The sequence below is a fragment of the Mesoplodon bidens genome (assembly GCF_964165515.1).
Source record: "Mesoplodon bidens genome assembly, chromosome: 20".
Taxonomy (NCBI): Eukaryota; Metazoa; Chordata; class Mammalia; order Artiodactyla; family Ziphiidae; genus Mesoplodon; species Mesoplodon bidens.
The window spans coordinates 23,960,974-23,979,464 of NC_138181.1; the positions used below are offsets into that span (position 1 = coordinate 23,960,974).

Below are 18,491 nucleotides of genomic sequence, written 5' to 3' on the forward strand. Positions count from 1 at the left end.
AACCCAGCAAGAAAATGTTAGGCAGTTTTACAAAAATTTAATTGGTATACAGCATTTATGAAAACATGAATTACATAGACTTAGTTATAATAGCTAACTGTAATGTATCATGATATAGGAACTAAACAGTGTAATGCTTTTAAGGAACTTCCCTTAGAATTTTTTAAAATTGAATTTTCAAGAGAAACCTAGTTGTCATCTTTCTTAGCCTCTTTTTCTAAGGATCGAAACATTACTATATGCTTAGCATTTATTATTATTTTATTTTTGACCCTGGGTGGCCTTAAAATAAATTGAAAGGTTAATCTAATGGTTTTCCATTTTTGTAATTAAAAACATTATGAATCTACAGTTCATGCTTAGTAATATTTTCCCTTCTCCCTGACCTTTTTTTTTTTTTTACATCTTTACTGGAGTATAATTGCTTTACAATGGTGTGTTAGTTTCTGCTTTATAACAAAGTAAATCAGCTATACATATACATATATCCCCATATCCCCTCCCTCTTGTGTCTCCCTCCCTCCCAGCCTCCCTACCCCACCCCTCTAGGTGGTCACAGAGCACCAAGCTGATCTCCCTGTGCTATGCGGCTGCTTCCCACTAGCTATCTATTTTACATTTGGTCGTGTATATATGTCCATGACCATTTTTATTAAATTATATCATGAGTTTCTCACTTTGTTTTTCTTCCCTGTGGATTATACCACCTCAAAAACCACTTAGTACTTCAGACAAGTGCCTACCGTGATAATCATCATCAGGACTCTCACTGTTTTGTAATCCTTCAGTGAGGGGAATCTTGAGTTGATTATCAAGTAAAAGATGTAGAGCAGATATTAAACTTCTTTATACTAACCAGCACCTCTTGTGCATTCCACCAAGTCAGAACAACAGTCAGTGAGACGGGGTTATGGAGATACAGAGCCCATTTCCAGATCTTTTTTTTTTTTTTTTGAGGGATCCCTATGGAATCTAGGTATTGTATCTTTATATACGTTGACCATTCCAGAATCTTTCTCCCATAACATTCATGGCAATCAACCAGAACTATGTCTATAGGTCACAATATTCTAGTATAAACAAAAGACGGGAATGCTTTCAGGGCCTCCTAGCTCGGTCCCTTCACATCTTCTGACAAACTGCCTGACAGTGACTCCTCTTCCTTTGTTCTGTAACAAAGGGGGTAGCCTCAAAGAACATCAGGTAAAGTGGAGTTTTAAAGTTCACGATCTGATTATCTTAAGGATTTTTATACGCTTTTACCAAACGTGAGGACTGTCTGGTATCTGGATAAGTGTTATTGTCTTATTTCTGATTTTCATTTTCTCAGGATACACTTGGAAAAACAATTAAGCCATTAATTCTAGTTTTGGGTGTTATAATCCAAAAGCAAGAATTCGAGTAACAGAATGTATGTTTTTATGTAGTCCAAACAAACTCCTTTTAAAGTTTATGAGATTACAGAGAACTCAGGATGCAATATACAGAAAGTGTAAGCTTTCTGTAAACATGGAAACTTCTTAGATTACATTTAATAGAAGCATGAAGCTTATCAAGAATAATGAGTGATAACTTGAAAGCAGAAAAGTAATAACTATAGAGTTGTGTTTTTTGAATGCAATAAGAAGTCAAATCTCTAAGCAAGAATAAATGTTTTATTCAAGGGTTACTAAGAAATTATTAAGCACTTTACAGTGTTAACCATTTCCAACGTTTTTATTTTATGTTAGATTCATACCTTGAAAGCTAGCGACACATTTAAAATTTATAGCTATATGTAAACATTATTGATAATTTTGCTTTTATGCCAGTATATCTGGAAGCATTAATGTGATTTTTGTATGGGTTTCTACAGAGGCATATGAAACAATGTAAAATTTATTTATTGTTTCTTTCACCCTGATTTTGTAGTAATAGTTTAGTCTCGTTTAAAACAATATTTAGCATCTTCTTTAAAACTCTAAGTTCTTTATAAATATTACTGCTATTATAAGAATAATATTTTACTTGATAAATATGAAGAGAAAGTAATATTTTATATATAGCATAACTAATACTATTTTTCTTCTAGGTGTGATTTCTTACACAGAATATCTTTTTCTTTTATGTATTTTAACAAGTAAGTTTACTCATTAAATCTGTTTCTGGGTACAGTTTTCTTTCTCAAGCATAATCTTGGGAAATAAATCTTTTTTTTAAATTAATTAATTTTTTGCTGCATTGGGTCTTCGTTGCTGCACGTGGGCTTTCTCTAGTTGTGGTGAGCAGGGGCTACTCTTTGTTGCAGTGTGCGGGCTTATTGCGGTGGCTTCTCTCGTTGTGGAGCACGGGCTCTAGGCACATGGGCTTCAGTAGTGGTGGCTCACGAGCTCTAGAGCGCAGGCTCAGTAGTTGTGGTGCACGGTCTTAGTTGCTCCGTGGCATGTGGGATCATCGCAGACCAGGGCTCGAACCTGTGACCCCTGCATTGGCAGGCAGATTCTTAACCACTGCACCACCAGGGAAGTCCCAATAAATCCTTATATTCTCTTACTATTGAAAATCAGTTTAGGTCTATCCATGCTGTTTTGCAAAATTCATGTCTAAATGCCAGTGGAAAATGCTAAGTATAGCACTATCAAGTGTCAAAACCATAAATATTATTATGGCTTACGGTGTAGTAATAAAATGCTCATAAATTATACATTTAATATCCTATATCAATCCTTGTGGTTGGATCTACATGGGAGCCTAAAGGTCAGGATGTGTAGTGATTTGTAAATTTCCTGCTACACTCATTCATTCAAATCACATTTTCTGCAAGACTAGTGTGAAAGAATGGGTCCTTTAACTAGTAAGTCTATAAGAAGACCCATCATACATCCTACAACAGCTTTATTATTATCTTCCTCTCATATACAGCAATTCTTATGAAGTATATGAAGGGTTTACTAAGGTGTTCAGTTAAATTTCGTTGCATTTAATGGAGGAACTTATATGCTATAGTTCACAGTGCTCCAGCCACCTGACCTTTTTATTCCCTGAATTCTCACCTCAGGAATTCGTACTTTCTGCTCCCTCTACCATCAGTGCTTTTACTAAAGATCCTCAGGATAGTAAAAATCATTCAGGTTTCCTTTGAAATATGAAGACTTAGAGAAGCCTTACTTGACCATCCTCCCTAAAATAGCTCCCTCTTCCATCTCTCCCCTTTTACCCCTTTACATTGTTTTATTTTCTTCATAGTACTTAAACTATTCGAAAGTGTTTGTTTACTGGTTTACATGTTTTTGTCTCTCCCCACAGTTGAATGCAAGGTCCAAGATGGCAAAGATTTTATCTTTTCACATGGTAGCCTCTCAGAAAGTAATTGGCAAATGAATGAAAAAAGGAGTGAATAAAAGAATGTGGCTAGTGGAATTTCCAATTGTGGGGATTTATGGAGATGTGTGGAAACAAGAACATCAATAAAATTGTGTCATTAGAAACCAATCTTAAAATTCCTATACTTCTGTAATTAGAAATTTCACAGCCACTGTGTTATTTCTGAATTTAGTAATGGATGCTGTTATGTTGGAGTTCTGTTGCAGGAAATTTGGGGTGTGTGTGTGTGTGTGCTCGCACACATATGTATTTCAAAAATTGTGTATATTTTTCTTGCTTTTTTCCTCCTGGCTCAAAGTCATTTAAAATGTTGGTGCTGAAGAAAAGCAAGTATTGTGCAGTTAGTTATAGGACAGCCTGAGGTTGTCCCAGAGTGGAAAGCCATTCTGATGATTCCAGTCCAGTCAGTGATGAATGCCACTGTGGAAATTAGAGGAGTGGGTGCCAAGGAGTGTCTCAGAGACTTGTTTTAAAGTTATCTTGTTAGCAGAACAACTTTAGATGCAAAATTAGAAGTTATAAGTACCTGGACCAGCAGAGTGATGGGTCCGAGTAAAACAAAACTGGTGAGGAAAGCCACTTGTTGAGCTGGAACAGGGTTGGTTTAAGCATGTTGGAAAAAAATACAGATAGTGGTTTTTGCTTACTACAGAAAGGGTAGGATCTTTGGACGCTGTGAATCTTCATTTGGAGTTCAGGACCCATCTTAGAAACTACTAAGAGTTTGAATTGAAAAGTTATGGGTGTCGTTTAGATTAGAACCAAGAAAAATGTGAAAAGAGGGCTGGCAGGAAGTGGGCTAGATAATCTATGTTACCTGTCCATAGTTTTCTCCCCTTTACTTTTTATTACTTTAACTTAATATTCCCTTCCAAGTAATGCTGGTGAGGACTTCTTTCTATGTGTCTTCAGATATTTTTAAAGCTTAAATCTTGGTTATCAGAGGTGGTGTAACTTTTTATTTCTTTCTCAAGCGAATGATAATGAAAATAAGTCTAGATTCCTAAAATACATGCAAAAAAGTGAACTGCCATAAAAGACTGGCTTTCATTTCCATTATTTTCAGAGACAGCTATTACCGGTTAAGAAAGTAGGGCTGTGTGCTTTGCTTTTGCCGGGTTCACGGTTTCACAACAGGTGGTGGCAAGTGTATCTGTGAGAGGTCCTTTTTAAACTTTTTGCCAGTCATCTTAAAAGAGGTCAAATGTTTTGAAAAAGGCATGTACACTGAGCTCCTCTTTGAAGGATACGTTCAAGTTTTCTTCTGTCCAAGTTTTCTTCTTTATGCTTTAGAAGTGAAAAGAGAAGAAGGATTGAATCTCATTATAGGGTTCACACAATTAAGGCAGTTCGTAATGTGTGAAAGTCTGATTTTCTCAGAAAAGGAGTTGTTCCTTGTATTTTGGGGAGAATTAATTATTCAAGCTCTCTTTATTTTATATTTCTGTATTTGAAGCCTCTAGAAGTTCAAACCCAAATATGTAATCTCTCATGCTTGACATTTTTTCACAGGTTATTTCCATTATAATTTTCCCAAGATTTTAGACTGATCCATTGTGTCATATTCTTATTTTTCCTTCTGCTCTAAGTAGCTGACATATTATAAATACTTCAAATGTGATGAGCTGATATACTGACAGACTTTGGATAAGAAAGAAATATTTATCTTTGGAAGGAAGGTAGTCAAATTTTACTGTCAGTGCTATGCAACAGGTATCACACAAGTAGACTTAAAGTGTATTATCAATTGTGTTACTAAGTGTGCTAATTTATGAAGCAGAAATACATATACTTACATGTAGCTTTTATTATATTTAACTAAATAATAACATGTTGCTTTTAATTTCTTGGTTAAAGAAAGTATTTCTGTATAGAATGTGAATAATTGTTTACAACTAATGTGGATTTTTTTACTTTAAAAACATTTTTTCATTTCACAAATACTTTTCCTGTTCTTTTCTGGCAGAGCCACATGCAGGTTTTAGAATAGCTTTCAACATGTTTGACACCGATGGCAATGAGATGGTGGATAAAAAGGAGTTTTTGGTGGTATGTATATTACAAGCTACATTTTATCAATAATTAAATATTGCTTACTTATATTTTTATGTTTTGCATTATTTAGAATACTGTTGTAGAAAAAAGTGAAAATTTTATGCTTTCACTTTAATAAAGTATATACTCATGTACTTTATTTTGAATGATTTTTTTTTTGGCTGTATTGGGTCTTTGTTACTTCACGCAGCATATTTCATTGTGGCGCACGGGCTTCTCTCTAGTTGTGGCGTGTGGGTTTTCTCTTCGCTAATTGTGTCACGGGCTCCAGAGCATGTGGGCTCTGTAGTTTGTGGCACGCGGGCTCTCTAGTTGAGGCCTCCGAGCTCAGTAGTTGTGGTGTGTGGGCTTAGTTGCCCTGCGGCATGTGGGATCTTAGTTCCTCCACCAGGGATCGAACCCACATCGCCTGCCTTGCAAGGCGGATTCTTTACCACTGGACCACCAGGGAAGTCCCTATTTTGAACGATTTTTACACTATAAAAAGATAAATTATATTCAGTGTATAAAGATGCTTATAGTTGTTTACACATCTTCTGGAATTTTGAAATGTGTCAAATGTTTTCCACTGGGTGGGTGACAAGCAATCCTGAGGTGTTATGCATGCTCAGTCTCTATCATATCAGCCACCCAATCACAGACAGCTCTTTGCCACAGGAACTTCCCTTCCTTCTCATTAAAGGATTTATGATTTTTCTTTTTCCTTTTCTCTTCCACTCATTGCTGCCTTGTATTCCAGTCTTAGCCCAATTTCCTACTCCCTTCTCCTGTCTTTGACCAGGGGCTGATCTCCAGTGGAGGGTAAGAGTGTTCTTGGTATTTGTCCTTCAGCCTTTCTCAGCCGACTGGTCCCGTGTTGGTGCTGGTCTGGCAGCATCATCAGCTGCTCTCTCATCTTACCACCCCCTCCTTCCAGAATTTTTCCATTGCTTTTTACCCCTGTGTCCTTTATCTGCTTCTGTGACCAAATGCCTGTTCTGTTTTTCTCCAAAACAGAGATTAACATTAGTTTACTCCTTCCAGTAATAACCTCTACCCTTAGCATTTGTGTTTAACTCAATATTTACCTCTACTCTCCTGGTGAAAAGAGAAGGGAAAAATAACATAAATAGCCATTTAATTTTCTATTTTTCCTCTGTAACAAGCCAATAAAAATCCCTTGGAAAACCTCTTAAATAGCTTAGTATTTTCTTCAGAGGCTGGCACATAGAAGAGAAACTATGCAGTCATTCTTTTCCATGGTAGGAAAGAGAAGAGAGAGAAATCCTCATCAAAAGCTAATTAGCCATTAAAAAGGAAGCAAGCTAACTAATTATTGCGATCTGTCAAAAGGCTTAATCTAATACCCATGTGGCCCTTGCCTGAGTACAGTGCCTGAGCAAGTCACTGGAGCTGGAACCACAAAGGGTCCCTAACTGCAGGGCTTTTCAGGATACTGGGGAGGCGAGAGGTTTCAGTTTCATTGCAGTAGATCGGGAGATGCACGTAACACCCTAAAACGGACAGGCTTAGTTTACGATAGTTCTGTCATGATCGTGTACAACTGTATTTTAGGACTTTCACAATGGGCCTAGTAATCTAAATAATTTTCAACAAACTTTCTATGACAGCAGTGCCAGGTTCCACCCCACTGTCTTAAAGATTAACTTTTGGAACTCGGTTCATTGGAAGTTGCCTGTCTTTCGGAATCTTGTCTGTTTGTGGAGATGGGAGGTAAAAACATTCATGCAGAGTTTCTATTTATTTCCACTGTGCACTCTTAAAAAAGTTGCCCTTGCTTTAAAGTGGTGGTCTACTCTGCAGTGGCTGTGTGCTAATAGTTTTTTGTTTGTTGTTTGTTTGTAAACAGCAAAGAGTTTGGAAGTAGAGGTGGAGTTGGGCAGAGTTCTATGTAGAGGTCTAAAATCTGCAGTCCTCCTGCCTGTTTATGAAGTGATTATTAATACCTTGCAAAAAATAAAAAACTCTTTTCACTAAGAAAAAGTGTGGAAATAAATTTATGTGTTAATAAAATCATTTACATTTTGTACTGTATATTTTAATTGTTATTTCATATCTTGGGAGGTAACACATTTTGACTTTCAACCATAGCCATACAAAATGAAGTAAAGAGTTGAGACAGCTGTTCAAATTACACAGACAAGAGCAATGAATGACCTTGTCAGAAAACTGACATAGAGATAGGATTAGGCTTCCATTTGTAAAATAGGATTTTAAAGAGGAAATAATGCCTTGTATAATGGTAGCTAACATTTATTGAGAAGTTACTGTGTGACAGGCAATGTGCTAAGTAATTACTTATAATATTTACTCTGTACAACATTAGTTTTATAAGACCTATCGATTATACCTCAGTAAAGCTGGAAAAAAATGCTGCCCTAGGAGATTCTGTAAGAGATTATCTTCATGTTCCTGATATGGAAAACAAGCCTTAAATAATTAGACTAAGTTGCTCAAGGGCTTATACATGGAGAGCCCATGCTCCTACCACAATGCTCAGTTACCTGAAAGAGACCTTAGAGGTCGTCTAGCCCATCTGCATTTCATATATGAGCAAATTGGAGCCCAGCGAGAGTTGAATGACCTGTCCCCCATTATAAAATTAGTGTATGACAGAAGATGGGCTCAAGCCCAGACCCCTGAGTTCTGGTTCAATGTCCTTTATCCCTCAGTAGGCTTCATCTCTTTTTATGTATATGCCACAGGCTCCACATCTTTGTCTTAGAGATAAAGTAAAACTATCTAATAGATCCCTTGGTACTGGGTTGCCTTTTTCTCAGGAAAAACATTGATATCAGAAAATATATTTATACTAGTCTTAATGATCTTGGTATATGAAGCTAACTATTTTCTTTCTTTTTAGAATATACCTAGCAGAGGATGTTAGGTAGGTACCCAGAAACTCTTGTTGGATATTTGATTTTTGATTGTTTTTTTTTCAGCTTCAAGAAATATTCAGGAAAAAAAATGAAAAGAGAGAAACTAAAGGAGATGAAGAAAAGCGTGCAATGCTGGTAAGAATAATTTATAGTAGTTTCAGGGGGGGTTTTCTAGGCAAGAATTATTTTATTCATGTTGAGAAACAATAATTAAAGCCTGTAACTTTGGACCTGTCCCTTTCTTGAAAACTTTCTAAAGTTCTTATGTAGAAAAATTGCTTCAGTATTTATATGCTTTGATATCAATATTTATATCAAGTATTGATATTAAACATCTGTATCCATAATCACATTCATTAAATCATTTTCATCTGTATTGTTGTTATCCATGAGATTTGAAGGGTATCTCATATAATAGATTAATACAGATCATTATGCATGTAAAAATTTAAAGGTGAATTGCAAAGATTTAATTATACCTGTGAGTAAATTTAGTGGTGCTATAACAATATGAATGTTGAAGCAAAAACAAGGAAATAATATGTGTTTTTGCATTCATAGAAATATATATTATAGATTCTTCTTCTGGTAAGAGTAATATTTTCATCTTATTCTGAAGGTATAGTTAAGCAACATTTCCCTCCATTTTCCTACTAGTTTTCTTTTTTGCTTGTCCCAAGTATTTCAGCCTGACAACAACCCAGGTTCACATAATAAAAATAACACGCAGATACTGAGACCTTAGTATCAGACACTATACTAGGTGCTTTGCATGCGTTTTCTCATTTACTCTACCCAGCAGTTCCCTTATTATCTGTAATTATAGATGAGAAAACTGACAGTTGGAAAGGTTAAGTATCTTGTCCAAAATTCCATAGCTATTAAATGGCAAAACCAAGATTTGAACCCGTGGCTGGCCAGCTCCAAAACTTGCCTTTTTACCCACCGTAGCGTATTTCTTCCTCTGGTACTTAGATAGCAGAAACATGGTGAATTTTGTTGGCATGTAAATGATAATTGCTTAATTTGCAAATTCATGGCCCTGTGAAATAGTTTAATTGGTCTATCTGGAATTCAAATAATTAAGTTCAAAGAACTGCAACATTTTTTATTATTCTCATTGTTATAAGGATATGTATTAGGTTTTTTTAAAACATGGGTTATCTGTAGCAGATGGGTGTCACATTCAGTCCCAGTAGATTTATGAAGTATGTATTTATACTAATAAAAGCAGATGATCAGGATTATGAATACATATTATTTCTTAGGATATTTGACTATGATACATTTATCAGTATTTGTTGAATCACCCCCAGTAGACTTAATTATGGAAGACACTTATATCAATAGAAGACACTGTCTATAGAGAATATACTAAAAGAGTAAACAGTTATTTTAATTTTGATGGATTACCCCCAATTGACTGGATAGGCAAGTTGTTAATAAAATATCATTAAGGAGGTTGAATTATGTTAATGAATCTTTTGGTAAACGTCAGTGATAAAGTAGATAGTACTTCAATGGGTACAAATTTAACTGTTTATTTATACTAATTCCAGAAAGGACTTAATGGATCTTCCAGTAAAGTTACAATCCCATTCTAATCATTAACATTTACTAAAATACCTAAGTCGAGTAACAAAGGGAGAGAGGAAAGGGAATAATAATAGCAGACAACCCACATTGGGAAAAGCTACAGTGTCAGCACAAAAGCGTCACTGCAGCCCAGGTAAAGTAAATTTAATGCTGATGATTTAATGCAAATAATAGTGATATAGTAAAACTTCATTAAGTTGGATTACTTAGGGAAAGTCTATCTGAATTATGAAATCTAACTTATATCAGCATACCGTAAATTGTATTAGTTTACATGAATATACGTAGATCAATGAAGCATTCTGTAGCAAATATATGGGGAGGGTGACTTCATTTAAAGAACAGATAAAAATAACATAAGTAGTATATAACTTATTTATGTGTAAAGGAATACTTGCTAAAGGCACTGATCTACATGGGTACCTCAGAGGTGTTTATCTTACATAACTTACAATTAGTGGCTCCTGAAATCTCATTTACAGAATTTATCTCTCAGAACTATTTCTTAAAACAATTCAGAAATAATCTTTAGTACAACCTCTGAACTAAACGACACTCTAGGACAATATAGCTCTCTCCAAATATTTGTTACTGTGTTTAACACTAACAATCATTAGTGGTAACTTATTGTTAATAGTTGTCACATTTTAAATAATGCATAACTGAACTGATGAGATTTTTGAGTTTTGAAGCAATTGAAATTTAGCTTATAGTGAAAATACATAGATTACATTAGGGAGACAGTGTGGCACAGGCTCAGGAGCCTGGTTTTCAGGGTTTGACTGTTAGCTCTGCCATTCATTACCTGGGGGACCTTGAACCAGGTCCTTAAATTTCTCTGTGCCACAGTTTCTTCATTTGTACGAGAATAGGAGTAATAAGCACATGTGATTGTTATGGGGGTTAAATGAGCTAAAACATGTAGCCACTTAACAGCGTATGAAATATAATAAATACTCAAAAAGATTATCTAATTGTGAAACACGAAATTCTCTTTTAATAAGTAGAATGATACAGCTACTTTAAACTGAATATTACATACCCAAATCAAGACTTGAGCAAGACTAAATTGTAAAATATTTACAAACCAAAATTAACTATGCTTCAGAAAGAAAGAGGGGAATGAGCATAAAATTTCTTGGGACACTTATCACGTGCTAAGCTCTGTACTGCATCCATTATAAACGTTACTCTCATTTAGTCCTCATTATACTTCTCTGAGGTAAGTATCATACCTTTTTACAGATGAGAAAACCATCTTAGAGAGGTTTGTTAACTTGCCTGAGGTCATGGCACTAAACAGGAGGAGAACAAGATGCCACTGTAGGTCTCATACCATTCCCACCACCATGCTGCTGCATCTGGATTTCCCCCTTATCCCACATGGAATCACTGAAGCATGTCTCAATAAAACTGCATACTTTGGAGGAACATGTTTTACTCAAAGCAGTAGTTCTATCAAAAAGTTAAAATGAAAGTGGTTGAAATGAGCACAAGTTCATTTAATGTTTAATTATATGAGATTTAAAAAACTTTGCTACTCATCTTTAACATTTATCCCACTTGTACTGTGTTTATGCTCTGTATAGAATGTAGCATAATGATTTGCCCTTCCTAATTGATTATTTTGTCATCTTTTTCTTTTTTTCTTTTGCTGTACTTGGGTTCATTCTGAAATGTGACACTTCATTTGGCCCTTTGTGCTCTATGTCAGCGTCTTCAACTTTATGGATACCATTCTCCTACTAATAGTGTATGTACAATACTTTAAATGTTCTTTATGTAAATAGTCCTCACCTGTTTTACTTGACAATGCTATTTTTCTGTATAAAGCCAGATCTATTATTGAGCATGTTTAGGAATTTATCGAATGTAATAATGTGCAACCAGGCCAAAAATTTTTATTTCCTTCCTAGATTTATGAGAAGACTAAAACTAACAGAGCAATTATATATCTTTAGCTTTAGATTAAAATAAGGGAAAGGTGAGTGAAACAACCAAAAACTCTGGTAGAATAATTGAAATTTTATATTTTTCAGTGGTATTTGAAGAGTTAAATACAATTTATGGAGCAGATTCTCAGGCTATGCTCTTGCAGGACACAGGTATTTTAAGAACTGGATCTGTCCATCTGATATACAGTCTTTTCTTAATTCTAATACAGAAGATATTAATGGATAAACTTTTCTTAGTTTTCCATATTTCTCCCAAATTTTTTTCTAAAACCTTTGATGCCTGCCTTCTGCCTATGGTCTATACAAAAGTCTGGTATAAGACGACACTTGATATGTTTGATATATCACTCTATCACATGTTACTTCTCAAAAAGAATTATGATCTTCAGACTCATCTTTTCCTGAAAAAGTTGGGAGTTGCTGCAAGTGATCTTCCAACTGTACTCTTCTTACACTACGCTTTCCTTCTTTCCTTTCTCCTGGAAAGTCAGAGCTTGTTGGTTAGCCCAGCTACTACACAACTAAGAGTAGGCCATAGCCCCTTTTGAATGTAAACATGCACAGTCCATTTGATTTCCCCAAGGATCCTTAGTCACTTAGAAGGATCCCTCAAATTATACAAATTCCACCTGAGAGAAGCTCTTGAATTCAGGGTGACTGACTCAGAATTGTCCTGCTGAAAGTGTTCCAGTTATAGTGTAAACTCTAGGTGTGTTGCCTCCTGTATTGTATATTTAATAAAAATTCCAAACTATAAAAACTAATCTGTTCTAGATTTAAGTATACACCGAAGGCTGATTCAGCATGAGGTAAACCTAAGATATCTTGTCTAAGTCACAAGAAATGGACCTAGAATGGGTTGGAAAACAAGCCAAGTCCATGGGAACCTTATGACTGACTAATTGTTTTGATCCCTTACGAGATACTTTAAATTTTTTCTGCAAAATTCACTACTGTTTTCCATGAAATAAAGTCTACCATTTTCTTAAAAATTTTTAAAGTTTCTTCTGTTAATTATTTCAAAAATATATAAGCATGTGTAAGATGAAAATCTCATAGATTCTAATGCCATTTGCCCTGTGAAACTTAATAAATGTTAATAATAATTGTGACTTTTTAATTTATTTTTCTAATCTAATATGTCATTGCATGAACCATTTTTCCAACTGTGGCAATTTATATTTTTCTTTTAAACTCATAAATTTCATACAGGTGACAAATGGTTTTTAAAAAAATACATTTCAGAGTAATATTGTTAAAAGGAAATAGGTACTAATATAGCTCTAGTTTAAGCTACATATGCAAATTGTAGTCACTTAGACATTAAGAGAATAATACTGAGAACCAGATTTAAATTACATATTTCGTTTATATTATGCTTGTAATTTACGTTTTGTTGTGATAATATATATATATATATATTTTATTTTACTGAAGACATCTTTGTTTTTCATCTAAGAATATAAAATACATATTTTAAAGTGATATAACTCGATGTCATTTTTTTTATCCCCAGTCTTAAATGTATTACATGATGTTTCAACTCCCTTAGTTTAGTTGGCTATATAAACTGACTTTTTTTCGTATAATAGGAAAATTTTTGCTCAGAAAGGAATGATTATTTTCAAAAAAATGCAAGCAAACTAGGAAGATTTATTTAAAATTAAAAAAAAATTCAGACAGCCTGAACATTTATATGAAATATCGTTGATGTATGTTTTCACAAATATATTAGTATAACGTTATGAATTAACTGGCAATTTTCTGCTAGTTTCCAGATTGTAGATCAACTGGAGCGATAAAGGATCTAATCTGAGTGTAGTTCGTGGAGCTGAATATAACCTAAGATTCTATCTTTAGGAAGAAGTTCCTTCAGGAAAGGCAGGGCCTCTGGATTTTACTATAGAGACAGAGATTCTGTGGCCTCTGTAGTAACCTGTTCCAAAAGTTAATCATCCTTACCGTAGGTTCTGCCTGTATTCTGTCAAATTATTCCTTGCTACAGTGTAAGATTGAACATACTTTTTTGTATCCTGGAAGATAGTTACCTTACAGCCTTTTCTCTTCCAAACAACCCTGATTCTTTTCATATTTCTCATATAGTCAGCTCTTGATTATCTTACTACAGTAATGAAAAGAAATATAAAACATTCAAAAGAATAAATAATGCAAAAGTCAAGTATATTTGACTTTGACATACCTTATATTTTACAAATTTTTTAAAGATTATCTTTATTAACCAAATTTCTTTATAATCAAAAAATGTGGCAATTTTTATATAATTTTTTGACATGGGTTGAACTTGTTTTATGGACTAAAACAATGTCAATGTTCATAAATGATCTGTGTTTGAAAAGAATGTGTATTCTTAGATTTCGGGTACAGGGTTGTAATATATATATAACCAAACATATTAATTATGTGTTTTAAATCTCTATCATTACTAATGTTTTTTTCTGCTGTTCTGTCAAATAGTGTGTTAAATTACACATTACAATGATAGACTTGTTAATTTCTACTTATAATTCTGGTTTTGTTTATTTTATATATTTCAGAGCCTTCTTATTGCCTGTATAAGAATATAGATTACTTAAATCATCTTAGCAAGTTAAATCTTTGATTATATACTATCCCTAGATCTCTAGAAATGTGTTTGTGTTAAAAATCTATTTTATTGTCAAAATAAATATACGTTTATTTTTATTAACATGTTATTTTCCATTTTGTATTTTTTATTGTCTGTTTTTACCTCTAGTGATAATGAAGCTTTCCCTGATTTGTTTTGTTTTGTTTTGTTTTTGTTTTTGTTTTTGTCTGCGTTGGGTCTTCGTTGCTGTGCCTGGGCTTTCTCTAGTTGCAGCGAGTGGGGACCGCTCCTCGTTGCAGTGCATGGGCTTCCCATTGCGGTGGCTTCTCCTGTTGCAGAGCACAAGCCCTTGGTGCGCAGCCTTCAGTAGTTGTGGCAAGTGGGCTCAGCAGCTGTGGCTCACGGGCTCCAGAGCGCAGGCTCAGTAGTTGTGGCACACGGGCTTAGTTGCTCCACAGCATGTGGGATCCTCCCAGACCAGGGCTCGAACCTGTGTCCCCTGCACTGGCAGGTGGACTCCCAACCACTGCGCCACCAGGGAAGCCCCTTGCTGATTTTTTAAATATGTATTTTAGTTCAGAAATATACTGCTGATAGAACGTAAATATAAAACAAAACAAAAAACAATAAAAGTTTACTATATAATATAGATCAAGAAATAAAACATTGCCTTTGCCGTACCCCAAGAAGCCCCTTCATATGTCTCCAGTCATAATCCCTTCTTCTCCTTCAAAAGATAACCACAATCAAGACTTTTTATGTCAATTACTTCTTTGCTTTGCTTTGAGGTTTTATGACCTACTTATGTATCCTAAACAATATAGTTTAGTTTTGCTCGTTTTTGATCTTCATATAAATGGGATCATATTAAATGAGTTTTTCTATGTGTTGCTTCTTTGACTCAACATCATGATTGGCAGCTTCATCTGCGTTATTGTATCTGGTCCTAGTTCATTCACTTTTATTGCTATAAGCAGCAATGCTCAAATGTTTTGGCCTCAGGACCCCTTTACATTGTTGAAGATTATTGAGAATCCAAAAGAGCTTTTGTTTATGTTGTTATATTCATCTATTTTTGCCATATAAAAACTAAAACTGAGAAACTTATAAATATTAATACATTTGAAAATAATTTTTAAAACTCTCATTACCATAAACATTTTTTATGAAAAATAATGTCAAAAATATTGTGAGGAAAGTGGTATTTTACATTCTTTGCAAATCTCTTTCATGTCTGACTTCGTAGAAGACCGCTGGTTTCTCACAGATGCTTCTGTCTTCAATCTGTTGCAGTATATTGTTTTGGCAACAAATACTATCAATTGTTTCCCTTGAAGCAACAGGCTCACTTGGTTCATCTTCCAAAAAGATGCCTGCCACATACCAAAGTCTAAATAACCATAGTTTGTGTATCCGTTGTTCTTTCAAGTAAAAATGATGGTTCATGAAAAAAGTGGCTAGTCTACCTTGCAGCACAAACCACCGCAGAGATGTTTTTTCTCAAGGCAACCACAGTACTTCATTAGACAGAAGTGCTTTATGCATGATTCCCTTCACACCAAATGTTAAAAAGATGTGTGCTCAAAGATTAAATTAAAACAATTAGGAGTTTTATTCTTCAGCAAGTACATTCTTAAGTGAAACTTTTTTTTTAAATATGAGTATATGACTGAGGAATGTGACAACTTCTGAAGAATGTAATGACTTTGGTCTTTGGTGTTGTCATTGTACTAAGGCTTCAGCAATTTTACCCACCATTGCTTTGGTACCAGTCAACACAGTACAAAAGGCAAATAATGTCTTTAAGATGCTTTAAGATACATCTATATTATATTTTGTCCAGTATTTTTCAGTTATTCTCAATGAGAAGATTGGCAGTGTTTTTTCTAGTCTGTCATTACTAGAAGCCTGGTTTATCATTTACAACCTCTCATTTTCCTTATAGTTTGGATGTGTCTTTTTTAAAAGTATATTTTGTGTATTTTATCGGATCCTTTTTATCTGGATTGATAATAGATGCTTTTTAATTGGAAAATTCAGTCAATTTACATTACTGTGATTACTAACTTATTTGGATTTATTTTAGCCATTCTATATACTGTTTTTTTTCCTCTTTTCTTACTTTCTTTTACCTGGGTTACCTGGTAAAAGAGGTAACCCTGGCATTACCTGGGTTTATTTTGAGTTTAGAAGACGTTCACTATATTTCTTTTCTTTGTGTAGTTATTTTTGAAATTTTAATAAGAATACTTAAAATAATAAAGTCTTAGATTAGGCCATATCTTTATTCTTTTTCTCAAAAATAGAGTTTAAAAGTTCTTTAATACCGTTCTTTCCTCTCCTGGCATGGGTACTTAAAATTGAACAATGTTTGCCCTTGTCTTTTTTTAATCCCACAAGTTAGACTTCTAAAATATGTATCATTCATGTTTGTTTTGAATTACTTACATATTTGCTATTCTTTACTCAGTATTTCCCTCTTTAATCTCACCCCTTCCTAAATCTCATAATCTTATACTCACAAAGTATATCCTCAAGTGATGATCTTCTAATAAATTTTTTAAAAAACCCTCTCTCTGGAAATCTCTTTTTTTCCCTTTATTTTTTTCCAGTTTATTGAGATATAATTGACATATAACATGGTATCAGCTTATGGTGTACAACATAATTTGATATATGTACTTACCACAAAATACCACAATAAGTTGAGTTGATACCATCCCCTCACATAGTTACAATTTTTTTTTCTTGTGATGAAAACTTTAAGACCTATTTTCTTAGCAACTCCTAGCATACAGCACAGTATTATTAACTGTAGTCACCATGCTTTACATTACATCTCCAAGACTTACCTATCTTATAACTGGTAGTTCACACCTTTTTACCGCCTTCACCCCTTTCCCTACCACCACCATTCCCACCTGCCTCTGGCAACTACCAGCCTCTTCTGTTTCTGTGGATTCATTTGTTTGTTTTAATTGAGATAGAATTGGCATATAACATTATATTAGTTTTAGGTGTATAATACAATGATTCGATATATGTATACATGCTGTTATTTTGAAAGAATTTTACTATATATATTATTATGGGTTGACACTTATTCTCAGCAAATTGTGGTATCATCCCAGTCTTCCGGCTTCTATTGATGAAAATGAAAAGTGAACTCTGGGTCTAATTATTATTCTTTTGTAGGCAATCTGTTTTCTTTCTGGGTGCTTTTAAGATTCTGTTTGCCTTTGGTATTCTAGTTTTATTACAGTCTATCTCTCTTTTTGCTTTTATCTATCATGAAATTTATTGGGCTTCTTAAATATGAGGATTGTTTGCTTTCATCATTTCTTGAATACCCACTGCCAATATGTCTCTGAATATTGCCTCTTTCCCATTTTCTCTAATATTACTTTCTAGAGCTTTGATAGATATTCATGTTGTAATGTCTCTTAACTCCTCTTTAATTTGCCATATTTTTAATCTTTTCACACTGCATTCTGTATAGTTTATTAATATTATCTTCAAGTTCACTGATTTTCTCTCTAGCTATATATAATATATTAAATTTCAGAAGTTCATTTTTCATTTCTGGAAGTTTTATTTGGTTTTTTTTTCTAATCAGCCTAATAATTTTTGGTAGTCCCTTTTTCCTAAAAAGTACTGTCAAATACAACTTCATATATGAAACTTATTAAACTTATTTTGTATTCCATATCTAATAATTTCAATATCTGGAGGCTGCAGCTCTGGTTCTATTGTTTGTTGTTCCTGCTGGTTCCTACTTATGGTGGCTTACGTTCTTTTGCATTTAGTAATTTCCTATTATGAGCATGTATTTGTTGGAATGCATCTGTGTGGATTCTGTAAGGGCTGGGTTAAGGGTGTGTTTTTCCTGGGAAGACTTGTGTATGTGTGTTTGTTTCTGTGATACATTGCAGGTACCTGCAGTCCCATGTAACTTTAAATTACAATTTTCGGGTTATGGTTTCTCAGTCCACACTTGTCATAGTGGGACAGATTATAAAGATGTAGTTTTCTTTTGTTTATATTTTTCTGTGTTTT

General features: G+C 34.2%; 1 protein-coding gene across 3 annotated transcripts in view; it reads left to right on the plus strand.

The window, feature by feature from the left end:
- Positions 1-18,491, plus strand: part of MICU3 (mitochondrial calcium uptake family member 3) — a 93,530-nt gene that overhangs the window by 47,842 nt on the left and 27,197 nt on the right. For all 3 annotated transcript variants that reach the window (XM_081220779.1, XM_081220778.1, XM_081220780.1), the window contains 4 exons: positions 2,072-2,119; positions 5,330-5,412; positions 8,361-8,432; positions 11,608-11,646. In XM_081220779.1, coding sequence (XP_081076905.1) covers positions 2,072-2,119; positions 5,330-5,412; positions 8,361-8,432; positions 11,608-11,646 — 242 coding nt within the window. The remainder of the gene's footprint in view (positions 1-2,071; positions 2,120-5,329; positions 5,413-8,360; positions 8,433-11,607; positions 11,647-18,491) is intronic.